The sequence below is a fragment of the Crocuta crocuta genome, unplaced genomic scaffold, assembly GCF_008692635.1.
Source record: "Crocuta crocuta isolate KB4526 unplaced genomic scaffold, BGI_CrCroc_1.0 scaffold388, whole genome shotgun sequence".
NCBI lineage: Eukaryota > Metazoa > Chordata > Mammalia > Carnivora > Hyaenidae > Crocuta > Crocuta crocuta.
Genome location: NW_027528867.1, coordinates 2,314,392 through 2,337,075, shown reverse-complemented (window position 1 = coordinate 2,337,075; position 22,684 = coordinate 2,314,392). Strand labels below are relative to the sequence as shown.

The window sequence follows — 22,684 nt, the reverse complement described above, 5'->3', positions numbered from 1 at the left end:
AGTCAGGAAGCCCCAGCACTCACCAAATGACCTTGGCCTCTTGGAATCTTGGGTATCTCATGTGTGAACCATGGATGGGTGACACCCACCACCACACCACGGTTCCGTGATGAGGGTTCGTGAGGGTTCCATGACAGCAGGTAGTGGTACACATACGTACAAGCCCTTGGTAAACCCTTCAGAGGTCACATCTCCTGGTGAGTGTAAAGCAGGCTTGTGGGCCAATGGAAGGTGCAGGAATGTTCTTTGAAGCTAAGTCTCTTCCCTAATGCACAGCAATTTCCACCGTCCAACTTTGTGGTTTTCTCTTTTGAAACATGAAAATGATCCCTCGTTCTCTTTTAGCACTGTGGATTTAAAAGTGTGTGTTCTAGATTGAAGAGCCCCCAGTGTCAGCAACTGAACAATAATTAATGTAGTGATTATCCAATCAACCATTAATTGCTATAAATTAAGTGATATACAATTAATGTGATGCTTTATCACCAATAATTAGGGAAAAAAATTGAACTCTTGGCAAAGAATCATAGTAAGATGGTTATTTAAATCCTGTAGCTGCCATGGTTTCCAGGCACAGAGCTCTAAACTGGTCTAGTTAAGCTAATTTGAGACGAGATGACCAGGGGGTGTCGGTGCTTTAACAAAGATGAGGTAGTAGCCCCACTGAAAATGACAACACGATACAGCTTCAGCAGTCCCACACTGGCGTCCATATTTTAGTAAAATTGTGAGTTAGAGTTGTAGTTTGAGTGTTGTTTTTCTAGGGGAATGGCCTGAAGGGATTTTATTTTATTAATTTATTTTTTTTTTAATCCATGATGCTCACCTAACACAGAGCAATTAGTGCAGTGGAGCGTCCCTGATTTGAATCTATGGAAGATTGCTATTAAAGGAGGTATTAGCAGGCTGGCAAGGTCTAGGCGACTGTGAGGGAAAAGTGTGTTTATGGAATATGGTGCTGGCAGGCATGATTTCAATCGGGTTTGACATGTTTAACATAAATGTATAGCGTACGACTCTTGCTGCATATGAATAATTCCTACAGACCCACTGCCTTTCTAATTACTGAAGTTGAAAAAAAGCAGGTCAGGCACATCCTGGTGGAAATCTATTACCAGCTCTCCCCCTATTCTCTCCGTTGTTTATAGCTTTGTATAAATAGGGATGCCGTTGTATGGGGAACTTAGTGCCTCACGTGTAATCTGTGACAGAATGGAAAGGGGCTGGAAAAATCCTTTATATTTTCCTTTTTCTTTTTTTTTTTTAATTGAGTCCATTAAGACAAAAGGAAGTGTATGCTGACAGGAAGCAGTATGTGTTTGGAAAAGCACTTGCCTACCAGGAGTCAGAAGCCCAGGGCTCAAGGCTAAGATTAGCTGCTCGACCTTAGGTCTCTGGTCTTCAGTTTCAAAATCTGTAAAGTGGCAGGTTTGGACTAACTAGGTTCTTGCAGTTCTGGAACTCCACAGTAGGGCAGAAGCTTAGAGAATATTAATTTCTAAAGTTGGGATGTGGGTAACTTAGAAGGATTTCACCTACTCTCTGACTAGTGGAGATGGCATGGGTCAGGGGTCAGGCGCCTGTGTAAGGGGTTCAGACTGGTCTCTTTGGCTTTTCCCATGAGGATCGGTCAGTACTAGGCCACCTTTCTTGGTGGGGCCTCAGAGCACCGTGCCTGGTCATGCGTGACAAGACTCCATCATACTGTGTTGGCAGAGCTCTGTGAGATGACAGCAGGGAGGAGCCCCGGTGGGTTCATGTGAGTGCCTTTGAGTGGCTCCCCCATCCCAGCTCTTTTCCAGTTTTGGGCTGGAAACCAGGCTGTTCCTCACCACCACACCTCTACAGAAGTTACTTCAGCGTAAGTCTATGTCCTTTTGGCATTTGGTTCCATTTTTCTACCTCACCCAAAAGTAAATTTGTCATCGCAGTAGGGTGTGTGTGAGGGAATGAATGCTGGGAGCCTGGCTCACATGGCTCCTTCGTGGTTCACATTCTTGCCAAAGGAAACTGTTTTTGGTTTTACGTTTCACACACGGATGGGAATTGTGTAGCTATGTGGGCTTTTCCAGAGTCCTCTGTTCCCCTCCCCCACCTCCACTCCACCCTCTTTTTTTCTTCCAGGCCACTTTCAGTAAAACTTGGCTGCTTAAAGTCACTGCAGGCAGATTTCTGCCTCACAATTGGAAACAAACCATTCAAACTATTTTTATGTTGGGAAGCAAAAATAGATATAGGGTGTGGTGTATATCTGGACTTGCCTGAATGCCAGTAATTCAGAAGTCTTGGCTTTGAGAATTCATATTGTAAATTGTAAGAGGGGGAGAGGGACCACATCGGTTGAGCAAATATTTTTTCATGCAGTAACAAAATTAGCGGAGATAATCTAAGGCAGATACGGGATATGCAAAAAAGTAAGGACTCCCTTTCTTCTAGAAGAGATGCCATGTATAATCACATAGCTGTGGCACACAGAGTGATGAGAACTCTCCTCAAGGTATGGATAAAGGGTAGTGTAAATGTAGATTAAGGAGCAAATAATTTTTTCCACTATAAAAAATACCTTATAGATCTGCATGTTATTCTTACAAAGGGGCCATGCAAATTGTCTTGCTTTGTTTCACTTTTAGCTTTTCTGCTGATTAGAATCATGATCGTGACTTAAGAAAAGTGCCTTTCTCAGGGGATAGCCAAGCATTTTCATTAGGCTCCCACAAACTTCCTGGCCTGGCATTCTCTGTGTTTTGGCGACTAGGGAAGAAGGGCACATAGATGGTGAACACCTGGTTGCCAGATTTGTGATCAGACCCCAGTGTGCCTTGTGGTTCAGGAATATATTCCCCATGTCATAAAGGTCAAGAACTCATAACGTAGTAGCTCTCTCTTACTCTATGAAGATTGGAATAGAAGACTTGAAAATCCTGTTTCTCTAGTTGTCAAACAGGATTGTGAGCTCTTTATGATCTGAGCTTTGTGGCATTTGTTCCTTTTTTGTTTGCTTAATATCTTAGACTTTATGTTTTTGTTTAATTTGAGAGAGACAGAGAGAGAGCAAGAAAGCACATGCATGTACTCACAATTGGGGGAGGGGCAGAGGGAGAGTGAGAATCACAAGCAAGCTCTGCATCATCTGTGCAGATCCCAATGTGGGACTCAGACTCATGAACCACGAGATCATCACCTGAGCCGAAGCCAGACACTTAACCAAGTGAGCCACCCAGGTGCCTCTAGACTTTATTTTTTAAGAGCAGTTCTAAATTTGCAATAAAATTGGGAGGGAGGTATATTTCCTGTGTACTCTCTGCTCTCACATATGTAAAGGTGCCCCCATAATCAACATCACTCACTAGAATGGTACTTTTTTTTCTTTTAAACCAGTGATAAATCAATGACACATCAAAAATCACCCAAAGTCCACAGTTTATTTAAGGATTCAGTCTTAGTGTTATATATTCTGTGGGTATAAGCAAAAGTGTATTGACATATGTCAGTGACTATATCACACAGTAGTATACCCACTGCCTTAACAGTCTCCTGTGCTCTGCCTCTTCTTCTCACCCCAGTGTAGCTAGCATTCTCTCATTTCTCTCATTTCCAGCACTTAGCAAGTGCTTGATACTGTTTGACTGTTTCGTTAACAATCAGTTTGATAAAATAGCATCACTACAAACATTTTCAAGTCCCAGCCATTCTGTTTTCTACTCTTTAGACATCACACCCATGGGTTAATAGGATCATTCCATGTTAATGTACAGAAGAGGCAAATTTAGAGTGTCCGTGCTTCTTTAAAAAACAGGCCTCTCCCCTCATGCTATGGTTATATATGGCCACATGTGGACCCATATTATTTCCCAGAGATACTTCTCAAAATGAAACCATAGCAACCAATGTTTGAGCTTGTACTACTGGTGGGCATATATGCCTGATCTCTTGCCTCACAGAAACCCTGTGAGTAGACACTGTTATCCCACTGACAGATGAGGAAACTGAGAGCTCAGTGTAGTCAAGGAAAATGATCAAGGTCACACAGCAAGGTTGTGTAACCAGGGTATGGGCAGTAGTGCAAATCACTGGGCTTCGTTCCCTAGCCAGGGGAGCTGATGCCTGTGTAGAAAGGGAACTCAGTCCTAGGAAAACAGAAAGTGGCCTGTGGGAAACATGAGTGGTTGAGGAGTCCCTAAATGTGCACTAGGACCACATCCTGACCTTTTCGCACACATCATTTGTCCTAGCCCTCTGGAACACTGTGAGCAAACTGCACACACGACTCAGTACTGAGAGAAACAGTGAAGTAAATCCCCCTGTCTCTGTCTTGTGCACAGTTACCGAAGGAGACATTTCCAGTCTTCTTGGTACTTCAAACACACAGGAGGAAGTGGAGAATCATTGCCATTTCCCAACCTTACAGGGGCCTGAGTGATGTCTTTCATCCCCAAGTACAGATTCTCACACTCACATGCCAAACCTGGACTAGCAGCAAACAAACAGACCCCCCCCAAAAAAAAAAAACCCTCAAAACCCCCAAAAGCCCCAACAAATAAAAATAACAAACAAACCCTGGGCAGCTGGGCAGATCATGGGGGAAGTTGAATTGAAAGGGTACTGAGAAGTTCACTTCAGAGTTTATTTACCATGCTGGATCTAAATTTTGTGTGTTTACTTTCACAGGCTCACTTTCATTCTGAAAATTTATTAAGTATCTTAGGTAGATAGGTTTGGAATGGAGGGAAAAACTGAAAGAGTATTGTTTTAGTCCAGTCTTTGGGAGACTGTGCTATGCTGGGGCTCAGAGACCCTAACTAACCTAATTAATGTTCGATTTGATGGGGACTGGATGAACTTCTGTTAATTAACTTTGGCCTGGTCTCTGAATGACCCACGTTGCCCCCTTGTTTTGATCTACATTTCACACCTCTGGACTACTTCGTCTTGTCAGTTCAAGGGTCTCTAATGTCTTTCCCACTCTGGTTTTTTTCGAAATCCGTGGTCTTCACAATCCTATAATTAAGCCAGGAGCAGAGTGACATTGCAGCCCCCAGCTTCTCCTCCAACCAGGGCCACTTGTCCTTACAGGACGCTGTGACTACAGCTGTACATGGCGTCTGTGCACAGCTCAAGAGGCCGTGCCAGAGGAAGCCAGGACACTTTGGGGGAAACTCAGAAGAGGCCAGAAGCAGGCAGGCTAATTCCTTAAAGTGAGGAGTCAGGGCTTGGCCCGTTTGGTCCCTTTTTCCTGGCACACAGGCCAGGCTAATGGTGGCAGCCTAGTGTCTAGAAGTTATTAAATAAACTGACAGCAGATGTTGGTCTAAACGAGGCAGGGGCTGGTGGCTCTGTTTGGACCAGTGGTTCCTTCACAAATCTGATACAGAGGGAGCAAGGTATCTCAAAATCGAATTGTGGGATGGCCTTTTGGGAGCTCAAATCAGTACAGTTAAGCAGCCTTATGCATATTTCAACAAGGAATTAGTGGAACAGATTGATGCCTCTGATGTAGGGCTTAGCACTATTTTCTCCCCAAAGAAGCAGAGTGAGAGCAGCAGTCATCAGTCCGCATGGGCCCTCCGTCCCTCCATGAGTCAGCTTACTGGGAAAGTAGAGACTCCACATGGCGGGGTAAGTCAGATGGCTGACTTGGACACACAGGTGCCAGTATGGATTGCTGCACCCTTGTCAGGGCTGTATCAAAGGGAACCCAGGGCTGGTGTGGCCTGAGGTGTCAAGACCCAGCAGGTCAGCACTGAATAGATGCTTCCTCCTTCTGCAAAGTGGAAAGAGCCCACCGGTGTCTTCCCTCTTTTCCTGGAGGTTCTCCGGGACACATAGAAAGAACAAGACTGCCCTAAAAGGCGGTCTGTCGTTACTTTGGATTATACTACCAAAAGAGCATGTGGTTATCGCTTCTGAATTTCTGATTTTGAAAATGTGTCTAGTTTATTTCAGAGGTTCCCTGAGAGACACCCATATTTAATCTTTCGCCTTTGGCCTGAGCGGGGAAACACTGTAGCTTTGAGACTAGGCCTGGTTTTCTTCCGTGAGCATAGATGATGAGAGTGTATTGTTGGCAACAGTCATTTGGGAGTGGACTGGTGGATCCCCCCACACCTGCCAGGCCCCTCATTTAATTCTGGTCCCCATAATTAATGAAAGCTTTGACTCTGATGGCAGTTCTCAAAAGTGTGGTCCATGGGCCATTAGCATCACTCAGAAACTCACTAAGAAATGCACATTCTTCGAATCAGACATACTCTGGGGAGGGGGCATGGCCTGCTCTCTATGTTTTAACAAACCCTCCCAGGGCCTTCTGAGTCAGACTTGGGGCTGTGATCTTGTGACATGCATGAAGTTTCGAGAACTATTTCTCCTTTAACTGAATGGCAGGTCCTGAGCCCCTGCTGAGTGTGAGAGGTACTGAGCTTTCCTAGAAGGTGGAAGTGCCTAGAAGAGGCACAGGTCTTGAGTCTTGGCACATATTATCCAGAATAGCAGGCAATGAAGTGGGAGAGAAGTTTGATCAGAGAAACAGGGTCATAATGAAAAGTGATAGAAGGCCTAGAAATCTTTCCCTGAACACAGGCTAAAAGTAACACAAGGGAAGGCAACACGTGACCTCTGAACTGTTCTTGCAACTTCCTGTGAATCTACAGTTACTTCCATATAAAGAGCAAAGTAACAACAGGAACAACACCAAAGAGTTTCTGGATTTCCAGAATGCTGACCTATCCAGTTCACATTTGACTTGGAAGAGAAAAATAATTAGCAGTTCCCTGTGTACAAGTTACACCAATCTATACTATTACTCAAATTCTCCTTGAAGCCCTTTATAGAAACAGAAAGATGTGTCTGATATGTTGGTGATGCCTGTACTTACTCTTCCCAACTAGGCATATTCTTGTACTTCTTGAGTAGGTGGTTGTACCTCTCAAAAATGCTTTCTAGAGATGTACACAGGCAGCACAGCTTGGAATTACAGAAAATGAGACTGTGCTGTGAATTTAAGGTTCCTAAAATGGGGCCAGAGACCTGTCCCACACCTCAGCAGGGAAGGTAGGGGAGCCCAGCTTTGCTGTAGCCATGGCACGGAGACCACCTCCTGGGTGTGGGTACCTGTGCAGGCCTCCACTTCCTCTCTGAAACATCTTTAAGTGCTTGGTTGGAGGCAGAATGAGACCATGCATGTTTAAAGACCAAATTGGCAGCAAAGCAAATCCTTTAGAGGAACTGCTGTTCTCTGTATTAGGGGAGTAAGAGAATTTAGCCAAATCTCTGGCCCACTTACCAAGTGCGGTAGCTCCATAGGAGATCCGAGTATGAAATCCTAGCCTGTCCTCTGGGGGAAGGAATTGCAGGGAAATGCCAAGAGTACCTCCACTTTCAGTGACAGTATAAAGTTCACAAAGTCCAGAAGCACAGATTACCTGTGAAAACATTGCATTTTTGTTGGCTAGAGGAAGTATGAGGCTCATGAGAAGCTGAAGGAGAAGGGCTAAGGAAAGAGCACACTGTACCTTTCATTTCATGGTTATGAGCTGAAATGACCATTTTTAGACCTACTGAAGCTTCTGAGTCTAGTGGGGTTAGTTATCCCAACTCAAACATTGATACAGAGTTGTGTGAATTTTTTCCCCTCTAGTCAATGGAGAAGGATAAAAGGTTGCTGTAAATTTCTGGGGCAGGTGGCAAGCTGGTTTACGGAACGCAAGGCGATGAGAACCTCTGGCTTACGGAAAGCAGCATGAATTAATAATCATTTAATTGGCTCCTCCATTATGCTGCTGGTTTGGGAGATGGAAGTTTAGATGGAGGGGCTGTCACTGGTACTTTAGCTAAGAGTTTGACGGTTGAGACGTGGAAGTGGCTGCTGCCTTTGGCTTCTCCACAAGGAGTGAATGTCTGGTAGCAGCCCAGGCCCTCAGTGGGCTCACCTTGGGGTCCCCATGAGAAAGATCAGCACTTTGGGGTATACCATCCCCAGTTGCCACCCCACCATGGAGGGGAGAAATGCAGAAGAAACTTCCCAGCAACATGAACAGCTCAATGCAGGCCCACAATCTCCCCAAGGGAGGTCTCTGGCCAAAGGGAGGCTGGCCTGCAGCACCGAATACCCACCATGCCAACAACCCCACTGGTGTGTTGAGTGATGAGATCAATTTTGCTCGTGAAATATAGAAACTACTTCTGAGTACTTTGGTTTTGGAGGAGGGCAAGTTCATGTCTTGGCTGACAATTGGAGGAAGCAAAAAACTTCTACTTCATTTCCAGTTTTTCTTCAGGTTGCTTTTTCATGAGGCAGCTCCATGCCTTACCTCTCTTCACAGCCCTATGGACCAACCACATCGGCAGTTGTGAAATGGGGCTTTATAAGCCCACTGGTGGTCTTTGGTATTGCAAGTACATCTTTTAAGTTTTCTGTGGCCAAAATTTCAGTGACTCAGACTTTAATTTGTTATTGAGGACTGGAATTGGAAGACTGGTTTTATCAGGTGAAGTTACAGAAGCTGTGTTTTATACCATACTTGGCCATTCTTTAAGCCTCCTAAGTTTATACTACTCTAACCTCTTTTTTAAAGTAAGTCACTTCCTATATGAAACTTGGCTTCTTTTAATTATTCTATGTGCTTGGAACATAATATTACAAGCAAAACTTGCATGATTACGGGTTGGTGCTTCTTTTCTCCCAACCTCCTCTAATTAGTAAGACAAGAGGGGTAATTTTTTAAATAATTACTTTTAGAGGTTAAGTGCTTCCCCCCAAAATATTTTAAAAGCAAAGGGTAGCTGGAATTTGATGTCTCATGCATATATTACTTTCTCCCTTAAGGAAGCCATGTATTGAGTATTGTGTTTCATTACGAATGAAATTACTTTGCCTCGTGTGTAGAGGAACCTAAGAGAATAAAATAGAGAGTCATGAATCAGGTCTGTCTCTCTCCGTATTTATCTTTGTCATTTGTAGTGTCCAACCCATCATAGCTTAAGGGGAAATGCTGGCTTCTGGCCCAGAAAGCCAACTTTGAAGTTTTTGTACTCCATAAGAAGGACATACCAGTCCTTTCTGTCCTTTATCAAGCAAGTTGGGTAGGAGAGCCGTAACTCCGAACAAGCAAGTGCTTAAACTCCTTAGAAAGTTCGCGTGGCCAGGAATGCACAGCTCACGTCCTATCAGGTCGTGGAAGGGTTTGACCTACCATATCATTGTCACTATTCCATCTGCCTCACTTTATAGACTATGTAATCTATAATGTGTGCATTCACATGGTTCCTCACCACATTTCTATCCCCTTCCAAGTACCAGAAGCCCAGCATGTTGCCTGTGAAAGATTTGTTGAGATTTAACACCTACTTTTGTATGACACAGCTGCCAAAATGAGAAAATTGCTTTAACCAGCAAAGTAAAAAAAAAAAAAAACACCTGATGTGCACAGTATGGATCCAAATATCAACTTTTTCATGGACAGTTGAATTTAAATGCTGAACCATGTAATTATAGTATTAAGAAATAATATAACTTCTTGACAACCTTATAAAAATGGGAAAATGGTCCATGATTCCATTACCTAAATACAACATTCATTTTATTCTAGTATTCTTTTCTAGTGTCTACTTTTTACATAGCTATATCATAATGTAATGCATATTTTATCTGATTTGTCTTCTGATTAACATTCTTGAGAATTTTTCCACTTTGGTTCACAGCTATCACTTTTAGCGTCTTCTAATACCCAGTAGAGTAGCTATACCACTGTTTACTTGACCATGCCCTGTTTTAAGAGACTCCATTGCTTCCAATTCATTTTGTCATTATTGTAAAAACCAATACAGGTAGTAACCCTTCAACTTGTTTGCCTTTCTGTTGCCAGTATAAACCAAAGGTTCCAGGCACTGTTTAAATTAAAGCTTGTCTCTGAAGTGCATGTATTTCCAATTAGCTACTGTGATGTCATGGTGGCCTTAAAGTGGCCAGTAATTGATTTTTTAAATAATGTTTCCTAGACTGTGACATCTCTGCTAGAATTTAAGTTAAAGTTTAGAAAAGTCCTCAAAAGCAGAAAACCACAGTACTTTTTCTCTTGGTATTCCTACAACCTGATTTACTTAGGCCTACAATGTATGCTAGTGACAGAACTAAAATAGAAATTGATTTTGAGACCCTGGCTCTTTTGAAGTCGTTCAGAGAGAAGCAGCTTGAGAAATCCTCAGACTGTCTGTGGCCTATAGTAAACCCTTATCCAGCCTGCTGGTGGAGAACTTGTACAACTGTTGGCACATCTACAGAAATTGTATAAAGACATTGGTACTGTGTCTTGATAGGGATCGACATATTAATACCTGAGGTCAAGCTAGGAGGGGGGCTGCCATCCAAGTTAACCTAACTCTTAGGAGCAGACCCATATCACCCAGGGAAACACAAGTGGATTGTAACTGGGTGTTATAGATTCTAAGAATGGCAGCTTTATCTTTAGGAAACAAGCTAGTGAACTGCAGGTGGCTAATGTCCACTTCTAGACAGATCTGATCTAATAAACATGCAGGCTGTCCAGGATAGAAGGAAGTTGAGCTCCTGAAGTTTTTATACCAGTGGGTGCAGCATTTTCATATTACAGCATGGCTAATGTATTATTGGGGAGAAAGAGGAATGAGGAAGAGAGTGCTGATTTTATTTTTTAAGACACTTTATAAGGATTCCTTAGCTTGAGCTCACAATGGAAGCTGTACAATTCCAGAGCAGTCAGAGAGTTTGAAAATAAACAATTTTTTTTTTTAATTTAAAAAAGTAATAAAAGCTCCCCTCTCCGTGCAGGGGGAAAGAATAGTGGGCTCTGAAACCAGAATGCTCACCTCCACAACCTTGGCACGATTCATCGTGCATTCAGCACTGAAGGAAGAGGGTGGACTCTGGTCAGACAAGGAAGTTAATGCCACACTGCGCTACCCTGTGTTTGCCTTTTAGCTCCCAGTGAGATGAGTTGGGTGGTCTCATGCCTGGGGCTCGTCCACCCACACAGCCGCACACCTGCACATTTCACAACCTTTATTCTAAAGGGTGTTAGTGGCAGACTGAGGGCATTTACAAGATGGCATGGTCCTATGAAAGAAAGTGGCATTTCAGGTTGGGCAGACTAAAAGACAGGGAGTGGGTGTTTGGACTGGAATCTGTATCTTGGTTTGCCTCTTATGGAAGGAGGAGCAGATAAGTGCAGAGTCTAACTAATGCCTACAGGTTGGAGGTGGAAATAGGGAAGGGTTGGGGAAGAGATGGCTGTAATAAAGTATCACCTAATGCCTCCACTCACCCCATCTGTAGAATGCTTTTGAACTGTTAATATATAGAGGATAACCAGTAAGCAAAAATGAAAAATGATGGAGAATGAGGAACCTTCTGGGAGTCTGGGGGCACTTAATTCCCCGAACCATTAGTTAAGGACTCCTGTTGTGGGAGTGTTCAGGCAAGGGCCCATCACACTGAGGTTGAAAACCTGCGACACTGGGTTCCTTTGAGGGGCCAGGAGATGGGAAGTGGGCCATGGGGGAACCGGTCTAGAATGTTACACCACCTAGTTAATCGGCAGCCATTCCATCACATTAAATATCCAGCCGTCATGTATTACCTTTCAAGCGAAAATGAGTAACTCCCATTAAGAGCAAAATGGGTTTGAAGTCGATTCGAGACAGATTAAAGTACTGTTATGAATGTGTGTGTTGGGAGGAGGAGGGGTCTGTGTATAAAATGCTTGTCCTTGTACTTTTTAAATAATAGATGCTCTACAAACTTATGCAGACCAGGTTACCAAGATACTGGGGTTTAAAGGTCACAAGATGTGCATTCTGGGAAGAGCATCAACTTCCTGGAATATTTCCTGCATTTAGCAATTCTTTCTTTAAAATTATTTGTGGCCTTATGATTTTAATGAATAAAATTGATTTTCTAAAATTGTTTATTAAAGCGTCCATCTATAATGACAGCATCTTGGTATCCACGTCAGAACAAATTTTCAAAGCTGAGCATAAAGTAGAAACATGAGCTAGGTAACTAGACTGGGTGATACAGACAGCATTTGCACTTAAGAGTAAAAATTAGGCTTTCTAAATCAAGGACCTCAATGAGGGGAATGGGTATATATTTTTCACCACCATTTTTGGGATTTTTGAAAATCATTTGTAGCAAGTTTCTGAAAAATGAAGTTCATTGTTCACAAGTGACAGAACCAACCCTCAGATACTGACCGGGTTGTGGAACGACCACATCTACTCCTGTTGGGATATGTGTTTACAACGGAGAAGCCCTGCTGATCCTTGTTAAATCTTTAACCCAGCGGTTTTATCATCAAAATCTTCCAGATTCTTTTCCATGTTTCAGAGAACTCCTTCTACCCACATTTCTCTGCCTACTGTTGCTTCTTAAGTCTCATGTGACCCTTCTCATTAATTAATGTTTTGGTTGTTCTTTTTGGTGAAATGGGGTGTGGTCTGGGCAAGCAGAGAGGAGGCTTTCCCTCTCACCACCCACTTGGAATAAACGCTGGTGTCTGGAGCATTGCTCAGATTATACGTTGGATTCATGCCTTACCTCTTCCACTCTTCAATTACTTTTCCCCCAAAAGCAGGTTACTAAACCCAAACTTGATTTTTTTCCAAGTATTTGTATGCGGATATCCTTTCTTGGGTCACATGTGTCGTGTCTCCTGTGATGTGCTGTGTTGTGATTCCAAGAGCTGGGAAAATCAAGTTAGGCTCACATTGTTGAGGACTTGTGTGAAAGTGGAGTGTGTCTGGGTACTCAGGTTGACTAGCCATTTGCAGAGCCACACTGGTAAGACTCTACCACCCGCTCTCTGCCCTACTGCCCCCGATAGGCCAGCAGACTGTGTCTTGATTGGGGGAAATCAGAATACACCAAATTTAGCTTAATCCAGCTCAGAGCCTTTTAGTCCATTTATCTTTTTTTCTTAGCATTCAGTTGTTAAAATAGTGACAGAAATTCATGGGGGAAATGGAACACTTGCTTCTTTTCCAGCGTGCTTGATAAGTCAGTCCGGATGCTCATCCTACTTGAATTTTGGTGTTTCAAGAAAATCCTGTGCTATAAATGAATGTTGATTTTCACCCAACACAAACCCTCTGGGAGCTGGCCTGGTCTGGCTGCTATATCGCATCTTCTGCTTTTCCTTCCAGCGTCGTCCAGCCAAGCAGAGAAGGAGCTGACAGATTCTCCTGCGACATCCAAACGCATCTCCTTCACAGGTAGCTCGGAATCTCCTCTCTCTTCAAAGCGACCTAAAACAACAGAGGAGACCAAATCTGAGCAGGTGAGACTGGAAGGGGCTCTGCTGGTGGAGGGCAGGGCGGGGAGTAGGGAGTGCTCTAGACACCAGCAGGGAACCCACTCTTGGGTGGGCGGGCTTGGGGCAGACACAGACCCTGGTGGGAACTGAAGATTCAGCCAGAGGAATGGGTGTGTCCCCCACAGATGTACCAGTGTCCCTACTGCAAGTACAGCAACGCCGACGTCAACCGGCTCCGGGTGCATGCCATGACGCAGCACTCCGTGCAGCCCATGCTGCGCTGCCCCCTGTGCCAGGACATGCTCAACAACAAGATCCACCTCCAGCTGCATCTCACCCACCTCCACAGCGTGGCGCCTGACTGCGTGGAGAAACTCATTATGACGGTAAGGGCAGCCGGCGGCAAGACTCAGGGCTTCTCTTTCCCGAGAGGTCAAAGGTGACTCAATAACATGGATGAGATTCTGTGTTGTTGGGTGAGAAAGCCAGTGTAGAGTTGGAAATGTCAAAAATGGCCCTAGACCTCTGTTCTCCTACACCTCCCTTCAACTGGGCGCAACCATGGTGTGACGATGGCCCAAAGCATTGAATATGTATGTGTTTCTCCACCTTCCCTTATTACCCCACCTCTTCATCTGATGGAGAGATCAGCTAACCATTTACATGAAGAAATTATTAAGACTGAAAACCTTCAGTAAGTTGGTCATGTTCTAGGTTGCTCTTAGTCTCATCTCATCCTCATAACAGCCTTGTTTAAAAAAAAAAATAAAAGTTGGACATGTTCACAAAAATTAGTTGGATGTGTTCACATTAACAGCTGAGGAAACTGAGGCTCAGAGAGGTTAGCTGGCTTGATGCTACTTATAAGTGTCAGGGTTGAAATTTGAACCCACATTTTCCAGCTCTAGGGATGTGACCCTGTAATGTGGGCATTTCTTAAGCAGATACGTGGGTTCTCAGAGCAGGAGAATGGTCAGTGGGATAGCATGTGTTGACTCATGGATGAAGGCTTTGCATTTTTAACATTCTGTTGCCACACCTGCAGGTGTTAAAAGTATGGCTCAGTGGCTACTATAGCATGGCCCAAAAGGTTAGTGTAAAGATTTCATTGTAATGTGAAAACTTTCCAAATTCCACAGATGATACCAATATCCTGCTTTTCTATCTATGATGGGGCTGCTCTGCAAGCCCATTCCTGATCACTAGAGGAAAAACTACCAAAGAGAATTATGCTCACCTCTAACTTATTTCAACAGTGGAGTAATAGGTTAATTTGATTATAAAGATTCCCAGAGATGTAGTGGGTTCAGTATTCCATGTTATAACGTGCAGGTCAGAGACCTATAACCTCTAGGCATTTCCTATTCCATTTGGTTGTGCAAGATTAATGAATAATGTTCTAAGTGATGTTTAGTCATGGGGAACATATAATTGATAATGCGTCAAGAGAACTTGAGCAGCCTAGGAAACCTGAAGGTGACCTAGCATAAGTTTCATCTCAGAGATCATTCAAGTATAAATTCCCTTTCCGTGGATATTTTCAGATAGACTGGTGAATACTGTGTAAAGATTCTCTGTGAGTGGAGACCTTTTTTTGGATGGGTGGGTTTCTGTGTTATAGGTATTGGCATTCTCACCAGACTTGGAAATAACAAGGGGATTTTCTCAGGCCTCATCACACTTCCCACCTATGGCCTGGAACCATAGGACCCTGAAGGAACAGAAAGTGATGTGGGAAGCATTTTTAGTACTTAATGACATTTTTCTTTTGCTCAGGTGATTATTTTTCCTGTTTGATATAAATCTGGTATAGGAAATATGAGCCTGTAATAATCTGTATGACTGGTTTACATTAAATAGTAGGTTTCATTTATACATCCCTAGGGACTAGAATATAAATTATATTTCAAATATCCATCGTTTGTCATAGTTTTATAACAGTGAATGTAAGGTGCATTTCATGTAAGTGAGTATGATGGTCATTATGAATCTTCCTCTTTTCCATTGGAGTCTTCAAGGACAACATGTAAGTACTGTGTTCTTCAGGTACCAATCCCTAAGATATTTCTGGATGTTACTAACTAGCACCTTCTCAGCAGTGATTCTCGACCTTTTTAGAGACTCCGTTAAAAGTGATTCTTTAGCCTTACTGTGTTACTCTATGCACAGTAAAGTGGAACAACCACTGTTAAGACCACCTTTGAATATTCTGCATATACAAAACTGTGTATAATGCCAGGAAGCATAAGAATATCTTAAAATTCATACACAGAACCAGGTTTATAAACCCTGTTCTACAAGAAACCCTAAGAACATAATTATGTAGGAGAAGCATGATCCCTAAAAGGGTTGCATTTGGTACCCTGTGCACCTCATCTTCCCACAGCAGACAGTGGAGATGTTTTCTACAGAAATGTAGACTTTAAGCTTTTTTAAAATTCCACTATAGTCAACAGTGTTATACTAGTTTCCGGTGTACAATACAGCAATTCAATAGTCTATACGTTATCCAGTGCTCATCATGATAAATGTATTCTTAAATTCCTTTAACCTATTTCCCCCATCCCTCCACCTCACCTCTGGTAACCATCAGTTTGGTCTCTATAGTTAAGAGTCTTCTTGGATTGCTTCCTCCCTGCCCCCACCTTTGTTCATATGTTTTGTTTCTTAAATTCCATAGATAAGTGAAATTGTGGTATGTCTTTCTCTGACTTATTTTGCTTAGCATTACACTTTCTAGATCCATCCATGTTGCAACAAATGGCAAGGTTTCATTCTTTTTTTTTATGGCTGAATAATACTCCATTGTGTTTATATACCACATCTTCTTTATCCATCCACCTACCGATGGACACTTAGGCTGCTTCCATAGTATAGCTATTGCAAATAATGCTGTAATAAACGTTAGGGTACTTACATCCTTCTGAATAAATGTTTTTGTATTCTTTGTATAAACACCCAGTAGTATGATTACTGAATCATAGGGCAATTCTATTTTTAACTCTTTGGGAAACTTCCATACTGTTTTCCACAGTGACTGTACCAGTTTGCATTCTCACCAGCAGTGCCTGAGGTTTCCTTTTTCTCCACGTCCTTGCCAACACTTGATCTTTCTTGTGTTTTTGATTGTAGCCATTCTAGCAGGTGTGAGGTGGTGTCTCATTGTAATTTTAATTTGCATTTCCCCAGTGATGGGTGGTGTTGAGCATCTTTTTATGTGTCTGTTAGCCATCTGTTATCTCTTTGGAGAAATGTTTGTTCATGTTTCTTGCCCATTTTTTAATTGGTTTATATTTTGGGGGGTGTTGGGTTATATAAGTTCTTTATATATTTTGTATATTAACCCTTCATTGGATATGTCATTTGCAAATATCTTCTCCCATATAGTAGGCTGTCATTTTAGTTTTGTTCCTTCACTGGAAGGAAATGAAGTCTTTTATTTTGATGTAGTCCCAGGAGTTTTTTTTTTTTTTTTTTTACTTTCCTTGCCTCAGGAGTCAAATCTAGAAAAATACTGCTATAGCCAATGTTAGAGAAATTACTGCCTGTGGTCTCTCAAATAATTTTTATAGTTTCAGTTCATGCGTTTAGGTTTTTCATCCATTTTGAATTTAATTTTTGTATGGTGTAGGAAGTTTCATTCTTTTACATGTTGCTGCCCAGCTTTCCCAACACCATTTGTTGGAGATTCTCTTTTCCCATTGCATATTCTTTCCTCCTTTGTCAAAGATTAATTGATCATATAATTCTGGGTTTTCTATTCTGTTTCATTGATTTGTGTGTCTTTTTTTTGTGCCAGTATCATGCTGCTTTGATTACTACAGTTTTGTAGAATAACTTGAAGTATGGAATTGTGATATCTCCAGTTCTTGTTCAAGAATTCCTTTGGCAATTCAGTCTTTTGTGGTCCCGTATAAATTTTAGGATTGTTTGTGAAAAATGTTGTTGGTATTTTGATAAGGATTGCATTAAATGTGTAGATTACTTTGAGTAGTAGAGACATTTTAACAATATTTATTCTTCCATTCCATGAGCATGGAATGTCTTTCCATTTCTTTGTGTTGTCTTCAGTTTCTTTCATCAGTGTTGTGCAATTACAGATGGGATTATTTTCTTAACTACAAATGTAGACATTTCTGAAAAGTGTGCAAATTGTGGAAAATGTACTGATTATAGGAAGTCACTTTGCTAGCAGCACATTAGTGGATTCAGAAACAAAGTTGAAAGTTATGAGAAATATAATCATATGAGGGTTTCACTCTTTTCCTAAAGGTATATGTAAAGATGGTTTGATAATCACCCTCTCTCAGCATGAGAAGGTGGAGTTATTGCATGGCTGTCGGTATTGAATTCGTTCTTCAAGCTCTGAAGATGGTTTGCATTGAGGTTCTGAAGCATTTCTACCTTGATCCTTTAGTTCAGCAGGAAAAGATGAGCAATTACGGTTAGATGGGAATTGGTGGCCGTAGTTTAGGGGGAACCCTGAATCCTGATTGAGGACTGGAGTTTGCCCTGATGAATCAAAACAAATGTCACTGTTCATCCTCTGTAAAGTTTGGTGTTAAAATGGAATTTGTAGTTGTTTTATAACCAAGTGATTATAATACACCTTTGGTGACAGTCATGCTCCTGGTGGACATTTTACTGTAATTTTATTAGAAAATTGGCCATGAGACAGTGTTGGTTGGGCTTTCTGACTGTATCTATTTGTTCTTGGTCAACTGAAGCAGGAAATTCTGAAAACAGCATTACGAGAAATGTCCCAAAAATCAGAGCTCCAGTTTTAAAAGCATATCATTAAGGAATAGCCAGTGTAAGCCAATGTATAGTCATTCATCCTCCAAAAGGAGAAAGTTATGTCTACTTAGTCCCCGAGTGGCTAGAATGAATGGCGGTTAGAGGAGTGACTCTCCTTCCTTGCCAAATGGTTTGACTGTTATCTGTGCTTTGACTGTGCTTTGCTGTAGAGTAGGAAAAGACAGCAAAGTCCACCAAATAGACAATTCTTGGTCAGACATTGGGTATGTCCAGGGTATCAAAGCTATAAATTATGATAAACATTTTTCCTCTCTGGGTCCAAGGTTGCAAGATTTGGCTTGAATTGGGTTTCGGTTCTTCTAAAAGTAAATTTTACCCTGATAAATGGAAACAGATTACTTTCTACACAATGTCTTTCCGTTCAGTTGTAAATGGAGAGTGTTTTGAGGAGGCTTCATTTAATAATACCTTATCAGACAGCTTTCAGGAACCTGCAGTGTCTAATATGTCTGTTGCTATGGTAACAGCTGCTTGCTTATGCTCTGCATCTCATATCTGTGTCTTCCATGGGCCCCCTTCTCTTTACCGATGAAGGGGCTTGAAAAATATTCTCCACTGGGAACAATTGCAGCTCTGGTCCTCCACTATGGAAACTGCACCCACAGCACTTCATTCTGCTTGGCCTATTGGAAACAGACCTCCAAAGAGTGTCTTTATACATGTCATATGAAAGGAGGAAATCTATAAAGCTTAAGGACTTTGAGACAAGTGCCCCTCCAGACCTGACCGAGCAGGCTGCCCCCAGTGTCCGCTCCACAGAACTCTCACCTATTTAACAGAGAAGTTAGAGACTTAACATTGGTGGTGGGGATGTAGGAGCTGCTGCTCTGTACCCTCATTTTCCTACTCTTTAGGGGGAAGGAGGGTTGAGGGTGAGGAGGGACATGTATCTGGCCCCTCCAAGAGAATGAGAGAGGCCATCTACCATGCATTTCAGTACTCTTAAATTATTCTAATTGATCACTATCCTTCTAAGTGACAGGACACACCACTGGGCTCCTGGAGCAGTGATACGGGGAAATGGTTTTTGTTCCTTGGTCACTTAGCAAAATATGATCTCCTAGCAGAGATGGGGTGTGCTCCTAAGCAGCCCAGGATCACCTTTTTTTCTAGCCCTTCGTCTTATCTCCCTTCAGTAGTTCTTAGGTATCCTGTATTCTCTGCATATGCACAGGCTTTGCTTCTCTGCTCCTGGCCCTGCACCTTGCACTGCTGGTAGTTTTCTCTCTCCCTCCCTTCCTGCCTCCCCTCGCCACTCAGGAGCAATAGTTTGTCTCCTGTGACTTCTTTCAGTCCTTGTCTGTCTCCCTGTTAATCTATGGGCCTCTGGGACAGAATGGCTGTCTGACCCCCCTCCCAACTGGGGTGGCGGGTGGCCACTAGCCCTGGGGCTTTTGCACCTGCGTGGGTACCAGCTCTCTCACTTTGTCTCTATCTCTGAGGAAGGTAATGAAAATAATCGGGCTTCATTAATTCCAAGCCCTGTGAGATGATAGCCATTTGGAGCCTGTTTGCCAATTAGATGGTCTAAATTAGAAGTGACCTTGGTATACTGCCACTGCTTGTTGCCTCTCTGAGTCTAATGAAGCTTTTCTCTCCAATCCATTCTCCTTCTCAACTCTCTTTTTCTGTCACCCTGTGTGTCTGTGTGTGTTAACTATTCCTGTGTTTCCTGTTCTCCTACTCACCTCCTTTTGTTTTGTCTTTATGGTTCTTAGTTTTTAAACTCTGGTTAGGGCTATGTTATTTTCTGGCCCACATGAATGTGAACATGGCCCTGCAGTTTTTCCTCGTGAATTTTAGGTTCACACCCACATAAAGATAGACAACCGCACAAAACCAATTTAGAAAGGAAACAAGGAGGAGAGAGAAAGCAGACCCTCTAGCCTCCATGTGCCAGTGCCCAGGCTGGCACATTTGGAAGGGAGTAAAGGAAGGGAGAACACCTCTGAAACCCTGCTGCCGGGAGGGGCTCTGGATTGCTCACTGCAGAAGTGCAGGGACCAGGGGGCAGCCTCCCGCGGTGGCCGGTGCAGGGGAAGTGAGCAGCCTGACTCCCACTGCAGCCTGCAGACATACCACTAGCTAGAATGCTGAGCTCCTGAAGCAGCTTGCGTTTAACTTCAGTTTTTTAACAGTAAATAATTCCTTATTTACAAGGATGCAGACAGGCCAGGTCTCTGTCAGGAAGGCCTGTTTCTGAGGCTTTCTCACCTTCTCCTTCCATCTGAGGCTGTTCATTCTGTTAATTTTCGCTGAAAGATTTGAGTCTTTCTTGGGAGTCTAGGTTCGTCAACATATTCTTTTCACTTGGAATAGTGAGCCTTTCAGAAAGATCCCCTACTTAGGTGAGCATTGCCAAGGCTGTAGGAATGAGGGTCTAGGTTCAATAGAAAACTTTCTAAGAAAGTATCTTTGCTTTCCAGCATGTGGAACATGTTGGTTGTATTAATCTAAGCTCAGACAAGGTGGGCTTGAGCGGTAAATTTGCATGGACAGTCCCATGAGAACTTAGCATGTCATATACCCTTTGGCTGCTCAGGGTGCTGTATTTGGCCATTCCACATCCATGTCCTGGAGAAAGGAGGCGAGGAGGGCTCCTTACAACTCTAGCTTCCTCTACCAAGAAAGAATAAACACCAGTGGTCCCTCCCAAGTGTCATAGTGGGTACAAAGCCCACATCCAAGCCTCTGAATTTTATAAGGAGAATTGTTGGGGCTTTCGGGTTTAATCCCCTGATAGAAACTTGAAAAGCATCAAGTCATAATCTAGAAAAATGGTGAACCAAACAGGTAGGAACTAGGTATTTATGAACCCATATCACCTCTCCTGGTAGTTAAAAGACAGTTAACTTGAGTCCATGGATTTTTCTCTAGGGAGCCTTGATTTCCCAAAATTATCTGCTATTGTCTGTGTGAAAGTATGTTTTTAGGCATCTGGAGCCTTCATCAGATTTTCTAAGGAGGTTATGATCTCTGAAAGGTTATTTATTCTGGCTTGTGAGCTTCTTGGGCACAGGGACTCTGTCTCACCTTATCTTAACAAACGTACAGTACAGGGACCCTGTACAATATCTAGTGAATGATGGTCAAATGGACGGGGGAGCAGAGAATCACTTGAGGCCCTTCCTTCTCAACAGTTGTTTTGAAATTGCTTAAGTTTGAAGACTTTCAGTGTCAGCGTGGGACTATTTTTATTTCTCTTGTTTATGAGAATTGCTTAAACTTCAAGATTTCTGGCATCAGAGCAGAACTCCATATTTCTCTTGTATACAATGAGACCTGTTTACTTGTTAGGAAGATGTTAGAGCCACTGTTTTCTGACTCTTAGTACCCCAGCTCTGATGGTTGGTTTTTCCTGTATTCTCATCAGCTTTGAAGACTCTGGGGGGAATGTATGTGGTATCTAGAAGATTACCATGGAATTGCCATGGCCAAGGCCAGGCTAAAAGTATGTTAGCTAACTTGACAATAAGTTGTTTTAAAAAACCAAGATCTATCAGAGAAATATTATAACCTAAAAAAAAAGTCTGTTTTAATGGTCTCCAGTCTCCTCTATACATTGACTATTGGGGACAGAATGTAACATGTTCAGTGTTTATGGGTGTCTAGATTATGAGAGGAATCTATATGGATGGAATAGTAAAATGTAGAAAGTATAGTTGTTTGTACCAATTGTGTTCTGTCATCTGGCAAACCTAAAACTTTTTGTTCGGCTTTTGAGTCTGGGATGGAGTAAAAGTTGGAGGGAGGGAGGAAAGAGAGCCTATGCACGTGTGTGTTTTCTCTGCAGGGGAAGGTGGTGCCATCCCGTTATTTGAGGGCATCTGAGGTTTGGGCACATCTGGGATGGTTCTGGTTATGCTGCAGTCAGGTTGTGTCCTCTCCCACACCTACATGGTCCAGTGCGCCTAGCAAAGGGAGGATCTTCAAAGAATGGTGCTCAGCACACCGGAGGGACTGCCTTTCCCAGTGACTTTCAGCTACTCAGTCAAAGGCTGTGGCTAAGATAGTCTGAACCTTCCACACAATTTGGTAGTCAGGACCAGAAAACAAGGTGAGGGGGGTGCCAAGGTGTGTCGAAGGAACTCTGCCTTTGGCCAACTCTTCTTTCCTTCACTGAGCCATTGGCAGGACTAAATTTATGGTGCTTTACAAAAATGCATGCAGAGTTTGAGTCAAAATCTTTAGAAACTAGGGAGGAGAGGGAGGAATGAACACAGGCACAGGATCTTTAGTGTTTGAGGGCTGCCGTGGGGTGTTCCAGTAGCCTGTGCAGGAAGGAGGCTTCCAATTTCAACCTCTGTGTTGAGACGCATGTGCAAGTACACCCTACCAGACTTTCTGGATCCTCAGGATTCCCTTTAGGTAGATTTCTCTTTGCCTCCTGGGAATTTCTTGTCCATCAAAATTTTATATACCAAACCTTCCCCCACCCCCAGAGAATTTGGGGGCACTACAGATGAGAAGTTGCAGGTAGATAAAAGTAATTACTTAAACACATATGGGGGTAAGACTTAGAGGTTTGGAGGCCCAGATTAAGATGCAGAGGAGCATGTGAGGTTGATGATTATATTTCGGGA

At 42.8% G+C, this 22,684-nt stretch overlaps 1 protein-coding gene and 1 long non-coding RNA gene across 2 annotated transcripts in view; one reads left to right on the top strand and one right to left on the bottom strand.

The window, feature by feature from the left end:
• The window catches only part of ZFHX3 (zinc finger homeobox 3), a 244,718-nt gene that overhangs the window by 203,580 nt on the left and 18,454 nt on the right, over positions 1-22,684 (top strand). The window contains 2 exon segments of the mRNA XM_077756375.1: positions 13,174-13,307; positions 13,469-13,669. Coding sequence (XP_077612501.1) covers positions 13,174-13,307; positions 13,469-13,669 — 335 coding nt within the window.
• Positions 11,959-22,684, bottom strand: part of LOC144225189 (uncharacterized) — a 158,234-nt gene continuing 147,508 nt past the window's right edge. The window contains exon 3 of the long non-coding RNA XR_013333228.1: positions 11,959-13,275. This is a non-coding gene — a long non-coding RNA (uncharacterized LOC144225189). The remainder of the gene's footprint in view (positions 13,276-22,684) is intronic.